Source organism: Aptenodytes patagonicus, chromosome 20 (assembly GCF_965638725.1).
Source record: "Aptenodytes patagonicus chromosome 20, bAptPat1.pri.cur, whole genome shotgun sequence".
In the NCBI taxonomy this organism is placed as follows: domain Eukaryota; kingdom Metazoa; phylum Chordata; class Aves; order Sphenisciformes; family Spheniscidae; genus Aptenodytes; species Aptenodytes patagonicus.
In genome coordinates this window covers 4150097-4170901 of record NC_134968.1, presented here as the reverse complement: position 1 = coordinate 4170901, position 20805 = coordinate 4150097, and the positions used below count along the sequence as shown (strand labels likewise).

Genomic DNA, 20805 nt, shown 5'->3' with positions numbered 1-20805 from the left:
TACTGTGTTCAGTTTTGGGCCCCTCACTACAAGAAGGACGTCGAGGTGCTGGAGCGTGTCCAGAGAAGGGCAACGAGGCTGGTGAGGGGTCTGGAGAACAAGTCTGATGAGGAGCGGCTGAGGGAACTGGGGTTGTTCAGCCTGGAGAAAAGGAGGCTGAGGGGAGACCTCATCGCTCTCTACAACTCCCTGACAGGAGGTTGTAGCGAGGTGGGTGTTGGTCTCTTCTCCCAAGTAACAAGCGATAGGACGAGAGGAAACGGCCTCAAGTTGCGGCAGGGGAGGTTTAGATTGGATGTAAGGAAAAATTTCTTTACTGAAAGAGTGGTGAAACATTGGAAGAGGCTGCCCAGGGAAGTGGTGGAGTCCCCATCCCTGGAGGTATTTAAAAGACGTGTAGATGAGGCGCTTAGGGACATGGTTTAGTGGGCATGGGGGTGTTGGGTCGACGGTTGGACTCGATGATCTTAGAGGTCTTTTCCAACCTCAATGATTCTATGATTCTATGATTCTATACATTAACTGTCTGGTGAACGCTTTAACTAGACACAGGTATTAAAGAGCAATTTTGTCATAAGTGCAAGGAAAAATTAAACCAGAGGTATAATAATAGCTTAGTTGTTTATTACTGTTAATCGTCAGCACGAATTGGTTATAACCTGCCAGCACCGCATCGTAACGTCACTGAGGTGCTTTTTGTCTTGTATGTATGCACGTGGCACATGCTCCCACCTGGGCAAAGCTCTGTGATGTCCCCCCCCCCCCCACGGTCCTCTGCCTCCTCTTTCAACTTCCCTCCCTCCTCCCAGAAGGCGCAGGCAGCCAAGCGGTACGGGCACAGCCTGGCCCTCCGCCAGCGCCGCAGCCTGCTGAAGCTGCGGCGGAAGATCGGCAGGGGCCAGACCGGCCTGCAGACGGGCAGCGAGCGCTTCCACCGCACCTTCTGCGCCTACTCCCGGTCGTGGAACGCCCGGCGGGAGCTGGTGACGGCCGCCGACCTCCGCAGACTGGACCGCCGGCTCTGCCGCAGGCGGCGGCCCGCGAGGCAGGGAACGGCGATGGACACCAGGCGAAGGCCGTGCCTGGACGCCACCAGAGGCCGGTGAATTCTGGACGATGGTGGCTCGGGCCGGGCTTGCTCCCACCCCGGTGTATGAAATGCGAAATAAAAGCCAGGAGAAGCGTTTTCATCGCCGTGGCGGCCGTTTCCCGCCCACCACGGGCGCCCCCGCCCGCCGCCGTTACCGCCGTTCCTCTGAGGCGGCGCTGAGGTAGCGGCCGCCCTTCCCCCCTCGCCGCGCGCTTCCCGCCGCCGCCCCCACGTGACGACGGCGCCTCTCACGTGACCGCCGCGGCCCCGCCTAGTCCTCTTTCGGGTCGGATGTCGGGGCCGTGCTTCCGGTTCCGGTGGCGCTCGGCCCGTCATGGCGGCGCCCAGCGAGGCGCCGGAGCGGCGGCCCTTCGGGAGGCGCTTCCTCACCGACCCCGCCCGCCTCTTCCAGCACAACGCCTGGTGAGGGCGGCCGCCGCCTCCTCCTCGCCCCGTCGGTGCCCGCTCCGGATCCCCGGCCCTTTGCTGCCCACGGCGGAGAGGACCGGGGAGGCGGCCGAGGCGCTTCGGGGCGCTGCTGCCCTGTGGTGCCTTTCCGCGCCCGGCCGCGGGGCTTGGGGTGGGGTGGGGTGGGGTGGCCGGGGGGGGTGGGGGAACCCTTGTCCTCGCCGCCCCGGCCTGCCGGTAGTCTGTGGCGAGGCGCTGTGTAACGGGGCTCTCGGCGGCAGGGGCGGGTCAGCCCCGAGCTGCCCCGCTCCGCTTCACGGGGGCCCGGCTGCAGACACTGAAGCGCCAACCGGGGCGCGGAGCAGGCCGGGGGGAGCTTGGGGTGGGGGGGGGCTGGCACCCCCGGGCTGGGGTGCTGCCAGCGTGGGAGGCGGTGCCGTGAGGGCTTGGAGGCGCGGGAGGGCCCTGCCCCGCTCGGCCAGTGCTTGGGGGTGCTAATCCCCGGGGGGTCCTGAGCCTTCCTCGGCTCCTCCTGGCGCAGACGGGATTCCTCTGGCTCCTTCGATGTTTCAGGAGAATGTGTTGCTTTGCTTTGTAGCAACTGCTTCGTTGCTATAGTTAATAAAGTTAAATGAGCCGCTCTCAGAAATCTATAACCCTTCTCCATCTGTACGACTAATGTATAAATTGAACAAAGATCGCTTCACCCGTCTGCTGCCACACGACGCCGTAGCAGTGTGAGCTTGGAACAGGAGGTCTTTGGTTGGAGAAAGCTGTTGGTTTAAGATATGTTAAGCACCCAGATTCTTGAATTTGCTGGGAACTGAAGGTATTCTGCATTTTTTTGAAGTAAATATGTCCACTTTTGGTCTCTGGCTGCTATACCCTGTTAAGAATTGGGTATGTTTAATTTGTAATAAAACAATATGTGCATGTATCAGCTTGTCATTCATTTTGGGACTATACTATGTCAAAGGTATGTTACAAAAGCATACCCTCAATAGTATTTCCCTGCGGAAACTCCCAGTAATCTAGTTTTTCACAAACTTGATGTTTGTCAAGTCTTTGTTTTGTGAGTTAATATCAAAAGACTAATTCCTCCTGAGACCAGAATAGTGCTTCTTGATCCTTGTAGTCTGCTTTTCATTCACTTGTTTTAATGAAAAAAGGTCAAGTGAATCACTTTAATGACTACACAACTGTGTATGCACATTTCAGTTATTAATAGGTTCTTAATGCTTTAAAGCTTCCTGCATATTTTTCTCACAATTGGATTTAATATTAATATAACACTTTACCTTCCAAATAACCCTACTGCCTTTTTTGTTTTAACTTGAGAAAGAAAATGTAGGTTTTTAAGACAGCTAAATCAAATGGCCCATGTTGATGACCTGCCTGAGTGAACACAAGCAAGCGCCTACCTGTCCGTCGCCTGTGTAGGAACAAGTGCGTTTCACCGTCTGAGAATGGCAGCTCCTCTCCAAGGAGGCGTGTTTGTGCTGAGTGCCCTCGTGGTTTTATTGTTTATGATTTATTTCCTCTAAACTTGGCTGAGCATCAGATAGGGAAAAGGATTAGGGGACAGATTTGGTGTCTCTTGGGATCCCTTCCAGTTACATCTTTTGTAATGCTGAGTGCGGTTCATTCAGAACCGGGAGCCATACGTGCTGATAGCTGTTGTACTGCTGCTGAGCTGGAATTAGAGATCGTGGAAGAGCTCCACAGCTGCCAATTTGGAGAGCTGTCTAGACCTTTCTCTTTTCTCTCTGTCTTTGCCCTACCATTCTCAGCTGAGTAGTTAATCTTATTTTTTACAACAGGGATAATGTGGAGTGGTCAGAAGAGCAGGAAGCCAGTGCCAGGAGTAAAGTTCAAGAGAACAGCTCACAGCTATTGCCACAAGATAAACAAGGTACTTTTGGATACTATTGTAATGCTGAGTCTTAACTTGTTCATACAAGAGCGGAACAGTCTGGCCAGAGCTGCATATGCATCATCATTTATTCCTCCCTTCCCCCCATCTCCCGAATCATTCAAAATACATTACCTAGTGGTTGATAATGAAAAATGGAGGAGGAGGAATCTTTCTGTTCTTAATTTACCTCTTTGTGACTTTTCCGCCTTCTCCAGAGACTCATCCTACTGGAACAGAAATGATCTTGGCTGGGAGGAATCATCCTGAGTTGAGCTGCTCTGTTCATGTTGTGTATGTTTAAATACTTGTTAGTGTTCCTTGTCAACAAACTTCTTTCAGTGTAGAGCAACAGCCTCATTTAGTCTTATTTTCTCTGCTTGCTTTTGCTCTCTAAAGCTTAACTTCTCACAGGCGATCTTTTGTTTGCTTGCATGCTGTGGAGCTATCCCTAATGCAAGCTTGGTTTTTCTCTTAAGAGGGTCTAATAAAGTAGTGTCCATATTCATCTCTACCAGGTTAACAAACAGCATGATAATGATTAAATCAGAAGCGAAGAAAAATGATTTTATCCTGATTGAAGTGTTCATCATCAGAGAGGCAGAAAAGGGATTTCAAAGGTTTTGTTTCCTCAGACTTGGCTTAAAGGATATTTATACATCCAAAACGCAAAGCTTACCTGAATCTGAATCAAGCTAAAGGTGCGCAGCTCTATAGCCAAGTAATATAGTTGAAGCTGTTCTGAGTTGGTTAATAATGCGTCTTTCCTCCACACCTGTTAGATATCATCCAGTCCCTTAAATGATGGTGAAATGGCTTCCTGTTCCTTGCTATGATAAGAGACTTTTTTGATGATGATCTTGTTATATCCTGCTGAGTTCTAGGATGGGTCTGCTCCTTTTGTTCAAATTAAATTGAGTGTGTCATCTGTAAGGCGCTGCTGAACACTATTGGAGCTATTGAGACACTTCCCATATAGCTTCCAGTTGTGTTCACAATAGCAAATTTAATTATACCAAAGAGCAACCCTCCTAATTTCTTGGATTCCCAGAAGTATCCAGCAGTTTCTATTGTGATACCCATTGTGCTGAGTTCATTTTAAAATCTGGTTAACATTAAAGGATGCTGTCTGTCATGCTTTGAGAACCTATATACAACTATGAAATTGTGGAGCAATTTACTGTTAAAGCAGTTTGTCAGGTCTTCATGATGTATTTCCCAGACTGAACAATGGAGGCCAGTCAAATTTTGATCATTGCTATTCAGTGGGAAGCGTGTGGAGACAATGGGATGGCTGAAACGTAGGGAAGCAGCCCAGCCAAATGTGCCTGAAGGGTCTAGTATTTTGAGAATCAGTAATGTCCAAGCAGGAGAACAAAGGCAGGCTATTGGTCATTATGGCTGTATTATTCTGTGGACTTCTTGGGGCTGTCAGAATTTGTTCTGAAGAAGGAGAGAAGTTCTGTGGGGTATGTCGAAGATGCTTCTCCTGGCTGGGAGCAAAGAAAGAAGTGGAAGAGTTTCTTGGTTTCCTTTTGAGGCTCCATAATTAGCCCCTCATGCAGTTCAGGGGGTCCCTGGTTCTTTTCCTGTCTTTTGTGAACAGTTACTTTTGTTTGCCTTTCTTCTGCAATGTGAAAGGGTGAGTATGGGCTTGGCTTTGGGGGTGTCCTTACAAAGACAAGCAGAAAAGTCAGGAGTCCTTATCAAGAAAATCTGTGGAGGAATCTGGCTCGCACGCCAATGTCCCCATGAGCTAATACCACAAAAAGGATCTTGAAGCGAGTATTATGTGAACTTTTCTGGCATGAGCTGTGCACAAAGTTGGGCTGAAAAATTAATATGGTCATTTTTTTGTTTTAAATCTGTTTCTTGCATGATCTTTGTCAGCTGGCCCTTGATTTCTTGCATTTATATTGTTACTGATCCTTTATTCCAGTGCTTTGAAAACACTAGGCTATGAGGTAGATGAGCTTTAAATAAAGCTTACACACATGTGGGTTGGAGCTGTTCAATAGCATCCAACTGAATTTCACAATAATTTAACACAGGAAGAGCACAATGTCTTGTTCAGCGTTATACTGTGGCAAAAATGTGGGTAATCCAAAATGGCTGGGCTGGAATTTTACTCCAGCACCTCAGGTAAGCATCCCATTACAGTCAGGCTGTCATGAGATTGTTAGGGACCAGCAGGAATCAGGACTTTGTATTTTTGTTAGGTGGAAGAGCATTTCCAGCCCCAGCAGCCTTGCATATCCCTACTAGTACATGGAAGAAGTGACAATTCAGGAAGGAGTGCGTCAGGGTATGACTCAATAACACTTCTTCCTCTGACGTTAGCAGTCATTGAAGTCTCCTATGCAAATAGTAAACTGGCTTGACCCTGCTAACTTTGAGCTACGGTGAGATCATGGCACAAACTTACTGCTCTAGTTTAATACCAGACATTAAAACTTCTTTCAGCTTGGGGTTTAAGGGCAAGGCTTCTTAAAAGGAGAAAATCCTTGTAGTTGAGGTAAAGAGATTATTTTTATATATAGCTCTTTGTGCTTCAGGGGTAGATCCTACTAAAAATATACATACAACTGACTTCTGGTTCTTTGTTAAAGCCATTTTTGTCTATATTTGGCTGAGGCTGCATATTTTTCCAGGTGTTCTTGGTTCATTTTACTATCTCCCTTCAGATGTCTTCTAAACACTTGTATCCTTTTCAGAAAGACTAATAAATAAACTGCAAGTTCAGATAATAATACTAATCTCCAATTTCAAGATGCCTGCTTTTTCTCTTAACCCTACTTTTAGTAGATGTTGGAGAGAGGTTATCCATTCTCACATACAGTCATCATCTTTAACTGTGGGAGAATCATTTGCGTTCAGTAATGCACTTGTTGCTGTGCAAAGATGGCTAAGGAGTTGCATGTTACTGAAATGCAGTTGGGATCTCTGGCCATGGATGTTAATGCCTCTAGGTGATTACAAGCATAGGATGCTATAATTAGTTCTTATTTCCCAGGACAGAGAACTCATCACATTGATGAGAATTCAGGAAGCCAGTTGGATTCATAACTTCCCATGGAAAAAATAGTTCCCCTACAACTGTACTTGATCTGAAATCTGTGAAGGTGTGTGGAAATAATGCTGTGGGTGACTCGAATTTCATGAGATCATGGCTTTTTAAGAGTTCTTCCAGCTTTCTGTAATACCCATCTTGCTACTGGAATGTATCCACTTGGTGTGAAAATGATAACGCTTGCTGCTAAAGTTAATTATTATCATCTTTAGTCTATCCGCCTTAGCTCTCCACAGTGTCCACTTTAATGACAGTGGTCACTTCTGTTGATTCCGCTCTTTTGTTTTAATTTCATAAACGTGTGATGCTCTAACATGCACGGAACTATGGAAAACAAAGTGCTGTAGACTGGACTCCAGCAATACTTGTGTAAAACATGCTGTCCTGTAATCTTGGAGTATTGCACAAATGCTAATTGAGCTTTCTGCCAGGCCTGTATAGTTGACTAATTTTTCTGTTTCTCCATCTGAAAAAGGGGGTAGCGTGTTGGACAGGAGCTCTTCAGCTCCAGGCAACTGTCATAGAATTCCTTGGAATTTGTAAGTGCTTGACACTTGGTATCATGAAGCTCCAAATGAATTGTTCCAGTGAACTGAACAAGTTAGTGTTAGAGATGGAAGTAAAACCTGGATTTCTTCACTCCAGTCTCCTTCAAAGAAGCCTTTTCTGTTGCCAGCTTCCTTTTAATCCTACCAGGAGACAGACAGTTTCCTCTTCTATCTCTTTTCCCTTTTTTAGTCCTAACAAAGTGGCTGTGAGGAGGCAGGCTGAGTGTTTATGTGGGATGGCATGATTTAAATAAAGGTGATTTTCAATCAATAACCTTACTTATTAAAGCAGATTGCTGAATAGATGTCTGCAGTGATCTCTCACTGTCTGAACTGATTAAACTCTGAGACCTTCTGATTTGACTGCTGGGGACGTTTTTGTTTGTGTTCACAGAGGAATACGAGGTGAATGCTAAGAGGTACTGGGATGACTTTTATAAAATCCACGAAAATGGCTTCTTCAAGGACAGGCACTGGCTGTTCACTGAATTTCCTGAGCTGGCACCTAACAGGAACCCAAGTCAAAATGGGGATTCTGTGCATGAATTTAGTAACAAAGAAGAATCCAACAATGAAGGGCCGGGAAGCTGTGAAAATGGACATTGTTCATTGGAAACCAGGGCAGAGAATCAGTTAAACCTGATAAAAAGCACACCTAAGATCTGCACAGAGGAGTTGGCTACACAGAAGTATAGTGAGCGGAATCAAAGTGATGGAGATTACCCAGGATCATCTGCATCGTACCGTATATTAGAGGTAATAGTTGTAAAAGAGAGTCACACACCAAACAGTCCCCTGTATCAGTGTTAGTGTGACTGGGACATAAAAATATGTATCATTGGCAAAGAGCAAGTGAATGGGATGATTGCCTTAAGTCAGTAAAATGTAGAAAACAGAGGGTAGCTTAGGACTGAATTAGATCTGTTGGGATTCCTTTGGTTCAGACTGTGAATTGGCAGAGCACAAGGACCATAAGAAGTTTCCGAGTTTAAAAGACAAACTATTACTATCAGATGTTGAAACAAGCATTTAAAAGTCATCTTTTGAAGAAGCTGATTCTTTTACTTGTCTATGTAAAGCTTTCCCTTGTCCTTTATGTTTTGCATGTTTGTGCTGACTCTTGTTTGCCTTGGGAGGTGTGAAACAAAACAATGAAACCAAGAATGTAAAGATGCTGTTTGATTTGTTCCTTATGGCCCGTGTAATACCGGGGAATCTCAGATTGGTACAGGGTTTGTCCCAGAACAGTCTGTAGGACTTCTAAACATTAGTCTCCTGACAGCTGGTAATGACCTTTTGCTCTGCCACCTCTATTTTGTTCACTGTAGATATCACTGTTTTTGTTGAATGCTTCATGTTCTATGAAGTTCCGCCCTTTCAGGGAAAGTCAATATGAACTATCCTTTCGATTTTTTTTTTTATTTAATCTGAGGCTTTGAGACTTCCTCAGACTTTGATGTTCTTGGGTCATTGTGGCTTTCCTGTCTCACCTGAGTACTTTCAGTAATATCTGCAAGCCATCATGGTGTTTTCTGCTCAGTCTATTTCAATTTTACTGATCCCTTAAACATTCAGAGGCGAATTCCCCAAACCCAGTTGTGTGAGCCATCTTCTTTTCAAATGGGAACAAGTAGAAGGAATAATAAGGCAGAATCATTGTAGGCCTAGCTGTAACTTAAGGAAGAGCCATCTAGTGAAGGAAACTGTGAAACAGCAGGATGTAATTATAGTAAGGCAAACTTCTTTCTCCATTGCTCTGATTTTCTATGGAAGTGAAATCAATTAATCCATGGCCTTTGCCAATGCTTCAGTGACTCATACTGGTTGTTATGCTTGGGATTCCAGCAATAACAGTTTTCAAGAGAGTAACAATATATAGCTTGTTAGTAAGATTTCTACAAGATCTGGCTTAGTGGTTTCCCACAAATGCTTACATGTAAGCCTGCTCCTCAGAGCTGAACATGTTCAGATCTTGCAGTGAGATTTGCAAATGGTCACTGCTATGCTCAGTTGTTACTCATGAGTTGCTCTTTGTTCTGTGGCTGTAGAGAGATGATTTGAAATTAGCTGCATGGGACATGCCGAAGAAATTATTTTCACTGTGTGCACATCTGCTTTGTTTGTGCAGGTTGGCTGTGGCGCTGGAAATACAGTCTTTCCAATTTTACAAACCAACAAGTAAGTAGTTCTCAGTAGGTTTTTACCTGCATGATATACCAGCCTCTGAAAAACAGTTGGAAAAGTGTTGCATGTGTTCTTAGTTTAGACAATCTCAGAGAAAGGCCAGATGCAAATGGTACCTTTGCCATCTGCAACTTCAAACGATTGTTTTGAGCTTGGAAATCTTTGGTCTTGGAATGCAACCAACGAAACATGATGCGAGTTTACATGTCGCATTCTGAAAGCATTTTCATACAGGCCTTAGTGTCTCTCCTTTTCCGGAAGGAAAAGTAAGCAGTCAGTTCCATGAGAGAATAACTGAGGCATAAAGGAGCAATGTGATTCACCAGATTTTGCACAAGGCATTATTGACAGAGATAGACTAAAGCCCAGGATTTCTGGCTCCCAATTCTGTGCTCTGTGCATCTGAGACACTTCTTAATTCCTGTGGAGCACCTTTATATAAATGATGATAGTTTCTTTTATTTATTTCAGTGACCCAGGCCTTTTTGTTTATTGCTGTGATTTTTCTACAACAGCTGTGGATCTTGTCCAGGTAAACTCAGTGGTGACTTATGAAGGTAGGAAGTACATGGTGCCAATTGCACATTAACACAAATATATCACAGTTGCCACCGGCTGTCTAGCTATGTTGGCAGCTTTCTTTTTTTAGCTAGCCCTGATGCTGACCCTTGTACTGGTAAATCAGGAAAATGAGCCATCAAAGATTATAGAAATGAGGGAAGGTGGAGTTCTCAAAATGTCACATTGGCAGCAGACAAGTCAGCCAGATTTTCTTTCCCCTGTGGTTGGCAGTACTTTTCTAAATCCAGTGCTCTTTTAGCTGAGTAACTGCTGAACCTTGAAAACATTCAGGCTATTTTTTAACAGGAACTGAAGCTGGTTTTGGTTTGAGTGTGCGTTACTGTCACTGCAGTTCTGGGAACGTGGTCTGATTGCTTCTGCACAGACAGCTGAGGAGGGATACTGTTGTCTGTGGAGCAGGAGGCTGGAATTTAGTCAAAGGACAGATACTGCTAACAAATGTCAGGTCAGAACAGAACTGAGAATATATGAAGTATCAAATGTAATCAGTTGCTTCTTGAGATGGGGAGCACAGCAGCAGAGGCAGCATGCCATTTCATCCTCTTAAGCTGACACAAGCACTGTTTATAGAGGCTACTGCAATCTGTAGCAGCAGCTTTAGAAAAATACACAACTTCTTTTAGAAGTCTAAATGTGATTTTTAAGAGCATAACTTTAGGCAGCCAGGTTTGATGTTTGGGGTATTAGGGAGTAGTCTGCTTGTAGTTGAATATTGATTTCAGTGATGCAGAGAGGGTCCCTGACACTCTCACTTTTGTAAAGATTTCCAGCTTAACAGTGTAAATCCCTCACTTCTTACCACTATTAGTGGAAAATCTGACCTTGAAATTGCAATAATCCCTCAGTCCAGTTTTGGGGTTTTGGCAGTGCTGATTGTCTGAATGTAACAAGTCCAAAGCTCTTTGTAAATCTCCCATGTGTACTTCTTTTTCACATTTCACCCCTGTTCCTTGTCTGACCCGGGAACGTATCTGACCCCATCTGCCTTAGTCCAGTGAGGTTGAAACAGATCTCTGGACACACCACTTTATTATGTGAAAGTTAAAATGCTCCCATGTCCAGATGATAGTGAGATCAGGGTCTGCTGCTAATGCTCTAATTTCTCTCCCCTTAAATACAGAACAATGCGGAATACGATTCTTCTCGCTGCTTTGCGTTTGTCCATGACCTGTGCAATGACCAAAGTCCTTTCCCAATGCCAGATGTGAGTCTTGACGTTGTTATTCTTATCTTCGTCCTCTCAGCGATTCTCCCAGAGAAGTAAGTTTTAATAATTCCTTCTGGTTGCAGAAGATAATGCATATAGAACTGGAGTTCCTTAACAGTAGGTCGTCTCATATCAAGCAAAATTAAAGCTTGTTCTGTGTCTGGTCCAGTTTTCCGTTAAGCCTCTGAAAATGAAATTTGCAGGTACTTTCTGTTGTAACAAATTCTGGTACAGGATAGGTGTGATTTGGAAGTGGCTATAGGTGACGTCTTGCTGTGCTCACAGTTGCTCACCTGTTCTGAAACCCAGCTGCACTGAGTACTCAGCTCCCATTTGTGGAAAGTATGCTGCTCAATTTTAAGGCTCAAAGGCTACATGAATTTCTCACATGGGAGGTGGCAAGAAGGGAGGGGACAGGTTCAGAAAACAGTTAAGTGCTGTGATCTTAGTGTGACAGTGTGTTACAACCTACACTAGTCTCTCTTTCTTGTTCCCTTTGGTTTTATTTCACAGCATTTTTCAAGTTCACTTATTACTTGTTTTACAGAAACCAGTGGAGATACTTTTGTAATTATTAAGAGAGAGCAGTTAATCCCTGCTGTGGCAGGCTAAGTTATCACTGTAGGAAAAAAAAGCAGAATCGAGGAGTGTCAGAAATAAGGCAGCCAAATAAAATCAACCCACCTAAGTCTGAGAGAGCTCAGAAAAGTGGTAGCTCTTTATATGAAATTGAAACATAGATAAAACTTTATACCTTCTTTTTGGAAAGTAGGCTAAGGAAACGAGCATCGTTTTGCAGAATGATGAATACTTCTGTTTTGTTCTTTCCTCAGGATGCAATGCATCGTTAACAGACTGAGTCGCCTTCTGAAACCAGGAGGAATGATTTTGTTACGAGATTATGGCCGTTACGATCTGGCCCAGCTTCGGTTTAAGAAAGGTATTTTCTTTTCCCCTGGGGAGTCTTGCGAGATCACTAATAGATGATGCTTCTGTGGAGTACTGTCTACCCTGTTTAGGAGGCAGCTCATTAATTCCCCTTAAGCACAGCATGTGCTGGGAGAAGTGCCTCTTGTCTTTACGTGCAGTTGGATGGCAGTTGTTGATTTTTAAATGATAGCTGGTAACTGTTTAAATCCCTCTTGCCCTTAGGCCAATGTCTGTCTGATAACTTCTATGTGAGAGGTGATGGCACCAGAGTCTACTTCTTCACACAAGGTAGGAGGCTAGAAAACATCCCTCTGACGCTCCTCACCTCTTTTTGTCCCTGTGCCCTCAAGTTTTGCCACTAGCTCTTTCCAGCCTGTCTTTCCTGGAGCAGTGTGAAATGTTAAGTGTCTCCCAATTGCACGGGTACCCGGGCTTGTCACTCGCTGATGCGAATATGGCATGGTGAATTCCTTAGTGGAAAATCCTTTTAGCGAAAGACTAGTGTGTTTGGTACACTGGGAGGGGTGGGATTGGAGGAGCTCTCCTTGAATCTTGTTGCCTGCAGAGGATGGAGTAAGGTGGACACTTCTTGAAGGAACTTCTCTTAACTTTACTGTTCTCCTACGAGGACAAAAGAAGGGCGTGGTTCAGCATAGCGCTGAGGCAGCCCCTCCAGTTCTGCTGCTGCTTGGTGTTCAGCAGGGGTTGTATTCTCCCTGCTTATCACCAATTGCACCTCCAGTCACTTCCACCACGGGCCCCTCTGCACGGTCAGTTTTAGAGCGGCGGCACAACTGCAACGAACTATTCCCTTCCCCACTGCACAAGTCTTGTTTGTCACAACAAAATTAATGTTTAATGCGTGTTTGGCAAACACTTCACAATGGCAAGCATCTGATAAAAGAGCACAAGCTGGGACCTGTTAGCCCTTTTCTACAGAAACTCCGTACGAATCACGTGCTCCCAGGCTGCAGTTGAACAAGCTCTCTGCTGCTCAGCAGGACTCGGTCTGGCTTTGCCTACGGCCGGTGTGCTGGGGCACTGTGATACTTACTTGCTTGGTCAGGATACCTGCCAGTGTAAGTGTTGCAGCCTCGAGGGCTCTTAGAGCTTTGATTGGGCCCCAGCAGGGTGTGGTTTTTTTAAGCATTTTTTTTCCCAAACTTAATTTTAATGAATCCGGTTCCCCTCCAGCCTATACAGCACAGATCTTATTGCCACCATTTAAAAGCATAGCTCTGATCCCATTCTTCATTCTTGCAGACTCTGAAATTCCTCTGGAGAGAGGGGGGGAGGGGGAAGGAATGGATCTGTCCCTACTCGCCAGAAGATGCTCCCTTAATTGGTTCCTAGAGGCGATACCCATGTCTGAAACTGCTGCTATTTTCTCTTTGTCGAGTCTGTAATTCTAGTTGTCCTCCAAATAGTTCTTTCCTTCCTTGGCAGAAGGTAAACTCAAGGGTAACTAGAGAAACTGTGATCTTAATGCCCCCATAGTACAGTAGTTAAGTCCTGTCTGGTCTTTATGTTTCCCTGCCAGAGTGAGACCCTGAGTTTCCTCTGGCCCATCTTTCAACATGGTTTAGCCCTCAGTGTGAGCAGGTATCAGTTACATGAAAGCTATGGCATCCTCAATCTCCTTCTCTCTGCTTCCAGATGAATTAGATGATCTCTTCACAACAGCTGGGCTGGAGAAAATCCAGAATCTGGTTGATCGGCGATTGCAAGTGAACCGTGGGAAACAAATGACAATGTATCGAGTATGGATCCAGTGCAAATACCGCAAGCCTGCTGCCCCTCAACTGTGAGGAAACAGGGCATGCTTTTTAGGTTGGAGCCTCTTCGTGGCCATGGGCAGTGTGTCCTCCTGGTGAGATGTGGTTTTACAGAGTCCAGCGCACACAGGACCTCAGTGCCTTTTACAGTGCCTAGCATCACTTCAAGTGAGTTCTGCTAAGGACGAATGCTCTAAGAGGAGACCAAGCAGTATTTTAGATGTCTTGCTACTGGTCTGAGTTTTTAAAATTATTTATGGTTTTAACAACTTAAGAAATGGCCAAGCTGTCTTACAGCAGCTGAGCAAGTTGAGTAGTGACTCTTACTCTGGATTTCCACATGAAACAGGAGAGCTTCGACCTTACCTCTGTGTTATGTGCTCTTGTCTTGGGAACAAAAACCGTACAAAGGGTAAAGCTGCTCTTCTTTGCAACTGGTCACTATGCCTAATATGGATCACTTAGCCAACTTATCTCATGCAGCTCTCTTCTAGTCATTCAGGTTTGTGCAAATCCACAAGTTAAAATACACGGATCGAGGGTGGGAACTGAGCACATGGTAGTTTCTCCGTGCCAGTTTCCCCATGGATGCCTCATGGTGTGCAAATAACCTGTGGAGAAAGCAGTTTATGCTGCCTTGCCCTCACTGTCCACAAGGATGTTCATCTAGGGAGCCAGCACACTATAGCTCAGGTGCTATAAATTTATGTCAGACAAGGTTCAGGCTTTCAAGGATTTGGGGCTGATGCCAGTTTTGGGGCACCTCCGGAGTGCAGAGTATCACAAGCAGTTCACAGGACCAGGGTTTACACAGAATTACCTGCTTTTTCTGCTTGAACAGTGAGAAACTGTTCTTGCTGGCTGCAGCCCCCAGGTCACGAACTGCACTGCCCTGTCATGGTGGTGTGCTAAACCCAAGTAGACAAGACACCTGTCTTTGAAAAGAAATCTGAAGAATGTCTACCACTCTTGTTTAATTTCTTAGAGGAAGCCAACATTGTGGCTTTCTGAAGGTGTTTCCCCACCTTTGACAGCAAATACCTTTTATCTCAGCTTGTTTTCTTTTGTTGTTTTTAGGGTGTGGTACAACAGGTACTAGAATAAATTTTGTGGTAATGCTTTTCAATGCTGGTTTGATTAATATAAATCAGGCTTCCACAGAAACTCACATGCTTCTGTGCGCCTGATCTGAAGGATTTGGGCCACCGTTAGGTAACCACAGGTTTTTTTCCTCTTCTGTTATCATGAGTCTCACTGGTGCCTGCTCTCGTCTCTCAAGAAGGGAAAGCCTTGGCTGATACCTCCTGCCTTGTTTTAGTTCATGAAGCAACAAGGTCTATTGTGTGTGCACCGCTGGCTGAAGAGCAGTTCATGCTACACAAAGCATGTATATTTTGTTAGCTAGACACTTGTATTTGTAGCTTACAGTTGCCTAAGAATAACTGTCAACTATAGAGACACGTAGGTTATGAAATAACTGCTGTCTTGAAATGGGGGGGAAAGGGTAAAAAGATGAGGAAATGTCATTGCTATCTTTGGAGAGTCTGCAGGAGTCCTGGAGAGTCAAACCAGGACCACCCTGATTTGAAAAGTGTTGGAAGGGGCTGTAGCAATGCTCTTTCCTGGGCATGTGGCAGCATGATCAGTTCATAACTTCCATGTCGCTGTGTCACCCTGCAGGTATTAGTATGTCTGCTACACAAAGGCTTCTGGGTCAGGACATTTCAGTCCTTCCTGTGGAAAGGTTACCCAGCAAATCCATTCACACCACAAAGGCAGGCTGCGATGCTGGGGCGGGAATGGAAATGTACTATTGCTTTTTTTTATATATCTAGCTCTTTTAAATAATGTTGAAAGAGAATCAAATAACTGGGAAGAGGATTCTTGTTCAATTTGTTGTACTATATTTCCTAAAGGGCTAAGAAACTTTCCAGCGTCTGCAAATGACATGGGAGGAGATAAGGCTTGAAGCGGCTGGTTTTGGAAAGCAGAAAAACGAACGGGAGATCGTTTTGCTTCACAGCTACTGTGTGCCCTTTTCTGCTTCTCCATCTCCTGTCCTTTTTTGTAAAGGCAGTTCAAAAATCATACCTTGCTACTGACCTGCCCTCGATACATCTTCACTAGGGTGCAGGGGGCAAAACAGCACATGGGGGGAGCACATGTTCCTTAGCTCTCCAATTCCTGCTGGTCAGCATGTGGGCTTGAAAAGCTGAAGGGTACCATAGTGTTGAAGGCGGGGAAAGCAGGAGAAAATGTCAACAGGGGTCTTGAATTCTCCTTCCGTCCCTCCTGCTTGCCCCTAACACATTTGGCTTCTGCCGGGCACAAGCCTGACTCAACCCAGAAGCTGTGCAGCCGCTGCTATGGTTTCGTGCTAGACCTACAAAGTCTGGTCCCCTGGCAAGGTTGGTACCTCAGGCAAGGTCTAGGCAAAACACAGCTTAAGGCCTCTGGGAGCTGAGCAAACTCATGTCTCCTCATCTTATCCAGGCAGAGAGTCAGGCTTAGCAAAAGAAGTCCTGTGAGTGTTTGACGTGACGTGACTCATGTAACCAGCTCTGTCGCTTTCAGTGAAAGACCTCCCATATGTTACTGGTTCCTTAGACAGTTCCCTGGGGTCCTTTCCCTCTTGGTCCCTGGAGGGAGACCTCCTCCTGGGATAGCTTTATCTCCCTGGAAGAAAAATTATTGACTGGGGTAAACAAGCAGCATAATTAGTGTGAATTAAAGTAATTTGAAAAATGCCTTATTAATCATCCAAAGGCGCGTAAGCAGCACAGGAAAATATGTTTTTAATTATAAACATGATTTATTTAAAGTTGATGGACTCCCCTTTAAATTTAAACTCCTGAATGGGAGAAAATGAAGGCTAGTAATTTATTTGTTTCCACTTTCAAGGCTACATCCCAGTTGCCTGCCTGGTTTTGACTTGGGCTTCATGCAAAAACTTGCAGCCCTGTGAGCCTGCAGCCATTGAAGTGGCTCTTTGCCTTTCTTAATGCTCTTCATTCTGCTGGAGTATTTAAGCAATCACTCAACATGAACCATGCTGGGCAGACATGCTTTTGTTTCCAGTCCTGTTGGTGGTGTTCAGAATGCAACAAGTTAATGGCCTTGAATTGAGCCAGGCCTCCTACAGACAGATACTGTCTGAGCTTCCTTCATTAATCTCCGCCAGCTCCCGTTCTCTCTGAAGCTGCTGCTCTCCTGCCACTCCAGGCCTTGCCTCCCACACAGCTCTGCTCAGGTACCTTGGTCCTGACTTGCAGCAGCTTCTGCCATTCCCACCTTGGGCCTGCTGAGCAGGCTGGGTTGCACAACGGCTCTCTAGCATGTTCAAAGGAAATCTCTGAATTGACTTCTACTATATTGAAAAGTCAGGTTAAGTGCCTTTATTTTGTTCTTTTTTTTTTTTTTTCCTCTTCCTTTTTAGCAGTGTAACATTAGCTTTAAAGCCATTCTGAACGTATCTGCTCTGGTTTTGTTCCCAGCATTCCAGTCTTGTGGTCTGTGGCTCACAGGCAATGCCAACGTAGCTTGTCGAACCTCCCAAGCAGAAGAGATGATTTCATAGCTCTTCAGAGGCGCTGCCCCTGTGATTCTGGAGCCAGACATTGTTACACTTCGGAAAGTCTGGTCCTGGCTCTTGCCAGGGGATGGTGGATTTCCTTGGAGATTCGTAGATTGTTTTGGCTGGAAGGGAACTTCATCATCACCTATTCTGACCCTTTGCATAACCCTTTCATGTAGGGGTTATGGCTTCAAGCCTGTGACTTGGGCTGAGCCAGAACTAGTCCTTCAGAAAGGCTTTCGATCCAGCCATGATGCTGAGGGCTCCAGTGAATGGCAAAGAACCCTTTGCCTCCCCAGGTACATTGTTCCTCTCGCGGCATCCTGATTTCACAGATGGGCTAGAAGCTGGGAGGCAGGAAGGGAACAGGGGAGGTAAACAGAAGAAGAGGCGGGGGATTATTTCTGATACTGTCACTTCAAAAATAAATTGTAAATTCCACTGAAAATTGGAGCTTTCTCAGGAACTTTCTGACAGCACAGGAAAGTGGGAAATGGCAGTCATCCTTAGTGATTTTTATTGTTACAACAGTAATCATCAAATGCTTCTGACCAGAAGCGTGAGAGACCAGACACAATTGTCTTCTCTTCCAAATACTTCAGCTCCACCTTCTCAGGGTATGTCACCACCATTTCTAATTCTGTAGTTAGTTGTAGAGCTCCAGGATAAATGAGACCTGATTATTTTCAGTAAAACAAGAGGTGTGAGCAGAAGGAACCTCCATGTATGCGTGCCAGCGGCTTTTGGCATTGCGTCGTAACTAAAGCTGAAAGAGCTTCCTTTTGTCGTTGGCATTGGGATGAGCCCCGGCTAGTCCCCAGTAGGATTTCCTACATGAATCACAGACCCAAACTGAACTTAACTGTTTTTCCTGAGCACAGATGAAAGATGCACAGGTTTCAGTGCCTAGAAGTGAGGGCACGGATGAGGATGAGGCCGCAGGGATCAAGTTATTAAGGGATTTGGGGAGCATCCTTCCATCTCTGTAAAGACAGATGGAGGGAAGCTGAGTCATGCAGTCGTCTTTGTTCTCCTGATCAGTCCACTGGACCTGATTTGCCAATCAGAGCAGTGCCACCACTTTTGGTTTGGTGCCATGTTGGGGAAAATTAGTCCAGCAGAGAAGACGTGTGATCAGGATCACTTTTGCTATTGTAGCTATTCATCTACCTTGACAGGGGTGTGTGCTTGGCACACATCTTTTTGTACAGTGTCCATAGCATTCTGATTCTAACAATGTTGTCATATATGTTTTCAGGGCAAGACAGAAATTACTAGAAAAGTGAGGAGGAGGGAGGAATTTTTTGAAGGACTCTCCTGTGAAGCGAGGTGCTCTAGAGGGGAAGGAATTGTCAGCTCTGTGCTTAATCAGCAAAGCTCGGGAGTTTGTGCTTAGCTCTTGCTGAAGGCAGTAAGTTACTGTGCATAAGTGCCTTGCTGAATGGGAGCTTGTATTGCCGAGAAAGTGGGACACAGTGCAGGAAATTACCTATGTAGGCAACAGTGAGTGCTAATCTGAACTGAATAGGATACAGCTACTTTTGTTATGGAGAGCACAAGCCAGACCTGGCAACTTGGCTGGAACACAGGCAGGAAGAAGCAAGGGAATCTTAGCCATGTGTGCCTCTGCTTTTACCTCCTGCCCAAAGGTTGTATGGTATGACAGGAGGTGTCGTGCCAGTGAAGGCGCTTACTCTTGAAAATACGGTCTTTGGCCCACGGTTGGATGAGTGGGAACTGGCTGTGGTTGGAAAGCATTGATGGCAAAGATCACTAGCAAGTCTAACGTGTCAGCACCTGCCTGGAGCTCCCAGCCTGTTGGTCCATGGCTGTTTCCAGGAAGGAAGAACATCCTGGTGAGGTTTGGACCCTGCTGCTCTAAACTGTGCTCCCTGGTATTGAATAACCCCAAAGAGTCTTCACTGCAAGCGCCAACACAGCATGTGAACAGCAACTTGATTTTGGGGTGGAGTGCGAGCGTGACTGCTGTATTCAGATTGTTTTAATGTTTTGTCCAAAGGAGCCTTGTAGCTCTTGCGTTTTCATGTTACTTGGGGGTTGGGGAGTTCTGGGGGATTGCGGCCAATCCTTTGGCCTATGAAACTAACTTTCAGCTCATGTGAAATGGGAAGTTGCTGTTTGCAGTCCCAGGTCGCAGAGGCCAGGCTCACACCTCTGTGGTGTGCGTGGGGAACACCGGGGGATCTGCTCTACAGCTGTAAGTGGAGAGGTACCCTGCCACCCTTCTCCGGGGCACTGGATGTGGCTTTCCTCATTTAGAGAGAAAATTGGCTCATCTCCCCTCAGACTTCTTCATCCATGGGACCAAGCACGAGGCATGGTGCTGGGTCCCCCTCATCTGGGGAGCACCACCTAGGCAGGTTCACTAGGCTACAATCTTTAATTACACAGCCGCACGGTTTTTTCCACATTCAGTGCCAAGGGTGGATGTGAAGAGGTCGATCAAGGTTGCATGGAAAACTAAATCTGGCTTTTCCTCAACTTCAAGTGACTTCTTCCCTACCGAGACGAGCCTTGTTATGAAGGTTGGTATGTATTTACAGACATTCACACAGAGGCTGAATATACTTACAGAAATATGCATGCAGTAACTCTAGCTTTACAATAGGATGTTGATTTAATTTTCCTCTTACACAAATCTCAGAGCAGTTTGTTTAATTGAGGCTTTCAAAAGCCCTGTAAGGTAGGGTGTTATTATGCCCGTTTTATGCAGGAGGAAGAGAAGCAGGGGGCAAGTCCTGCCGCAAATAATACCCTCTTGTATTCTAGAAAGCTGGTAGTGAGTGAGGACAGGGAAGGGTTTACTGGCACGTAAAGGAGAATCGCATCGTTTCAGGTGTGCGCAGAAGAAAAAACAGTGGTTTTGGTTCCCCTCGGCAGGGCTGTGGCAGTTGCACAGGTCCACGTTCCCATGCGTGGCAGGCTGCCGCCTCTGGCAGGCAGGACATGCGCTCCCTTGGATCAGAGCACCCCTCTGAGGTTGCGCTTGGCTTCCTGCATGTGTGGAGGTTGAGCAACCTGGATGCTTTCCTACTGGGTTCGGGTATGAAAGCCTTCCTAATGGGATACCTGAAGGTGTAGACAGAGGGAGGGGCAGGAAAAACCTCCGAGATAAACTCCATTGTGTGGGAGGGTGGAGGCTCTCCGAATGGCCTCAGGAAGGAGTCAGGCGATGGCATGTTATCTTTGAGTAGCTGAGATACCAACTTTCTCCCAGTCTAATGAAAATGAGGAGAGACCCTTTTAATGTTCCCAGTGAGGGAGAGGCTGTGCTGGGAGGCCTACCCTTACCCGATCGATGCTCAGTCCACACAAGGGTGAGATGTTTTGAATGCTCCTTCACTTGCGACTCATCCCTCCTTAGGTACAACAGAATCTGCTCTGCAGACAAGGATTGGCCTCTTCTGGTTGTGATGCCTAGAGGCGAGATCATCCCCCAGTGCTAAAACCTTAGGAAACCTGTTGAGTGCTGAACGCTCTTGTTGGGGTTTTTTTTCTCAATGG

At 45.8% G+C, this 20805-nt stretch overlaps 1 protein-coding gene across 1 annotated transcript; it reads left to right on the top strand.

Moving 5' to 3' along the window:
• The first annotated feature begins 1407 nt into the window (after positions 1 to 1407).
• On the top strand, positions 1408 to 14832 carry METTL2A (methyltransferase 2A, tRNA N3-cytidine). The gene is made up of 9 exons (XM_076356758.1): positions 1408 to 1513; positions 3319 to 3410; positions 7423 to 7784; positions 9157 to 9206; positions 9684 to 9744; positions 10915 to 11054; positions 11835 to 11941; positions 12154 to 12219; positions 13588 to 14832. The coding sequence occupies exons 1-9, from the start codon at positions 1425 to 1427 to the stop codon at positions 13737 to 13739; spliced, it is 1119 nt and encodes a 372-aa protein (XP_076212873.1). The 5' UTR covers positions 1408 to 1424; the 3' UTR covers positions 13740 to 14832.
• The last annotated feature ends 5973 nt before the right edge of the window (positions 14833 to 20805 follow it).

Excerpts from the sequence above, each read along its gene's own strand:
- METTL2A (XM_076356758.1), top strand. The coding sequence starts at position 1,425 with ATGGCGGCGCCCAGCGAGGCGCCGGAGCGGCGGCCCTTCGGGAGGCGC. Across the intron at positions 3,411-7,422 it reads ATTGCCACAAGATAAACAAG|AGGAATACGAGGTGAATGCT; the intron begins GTACTTTTGGAT and ends TTGTGTTCACAG. Across the intron at positions 9,207-9,683 it reads CCAATTTTACAAACCAACAA|TGACCCAGGCCTTTTTGTTT; the intron begins GTAAGTAGTTCT and ends TATTTATTTCAG.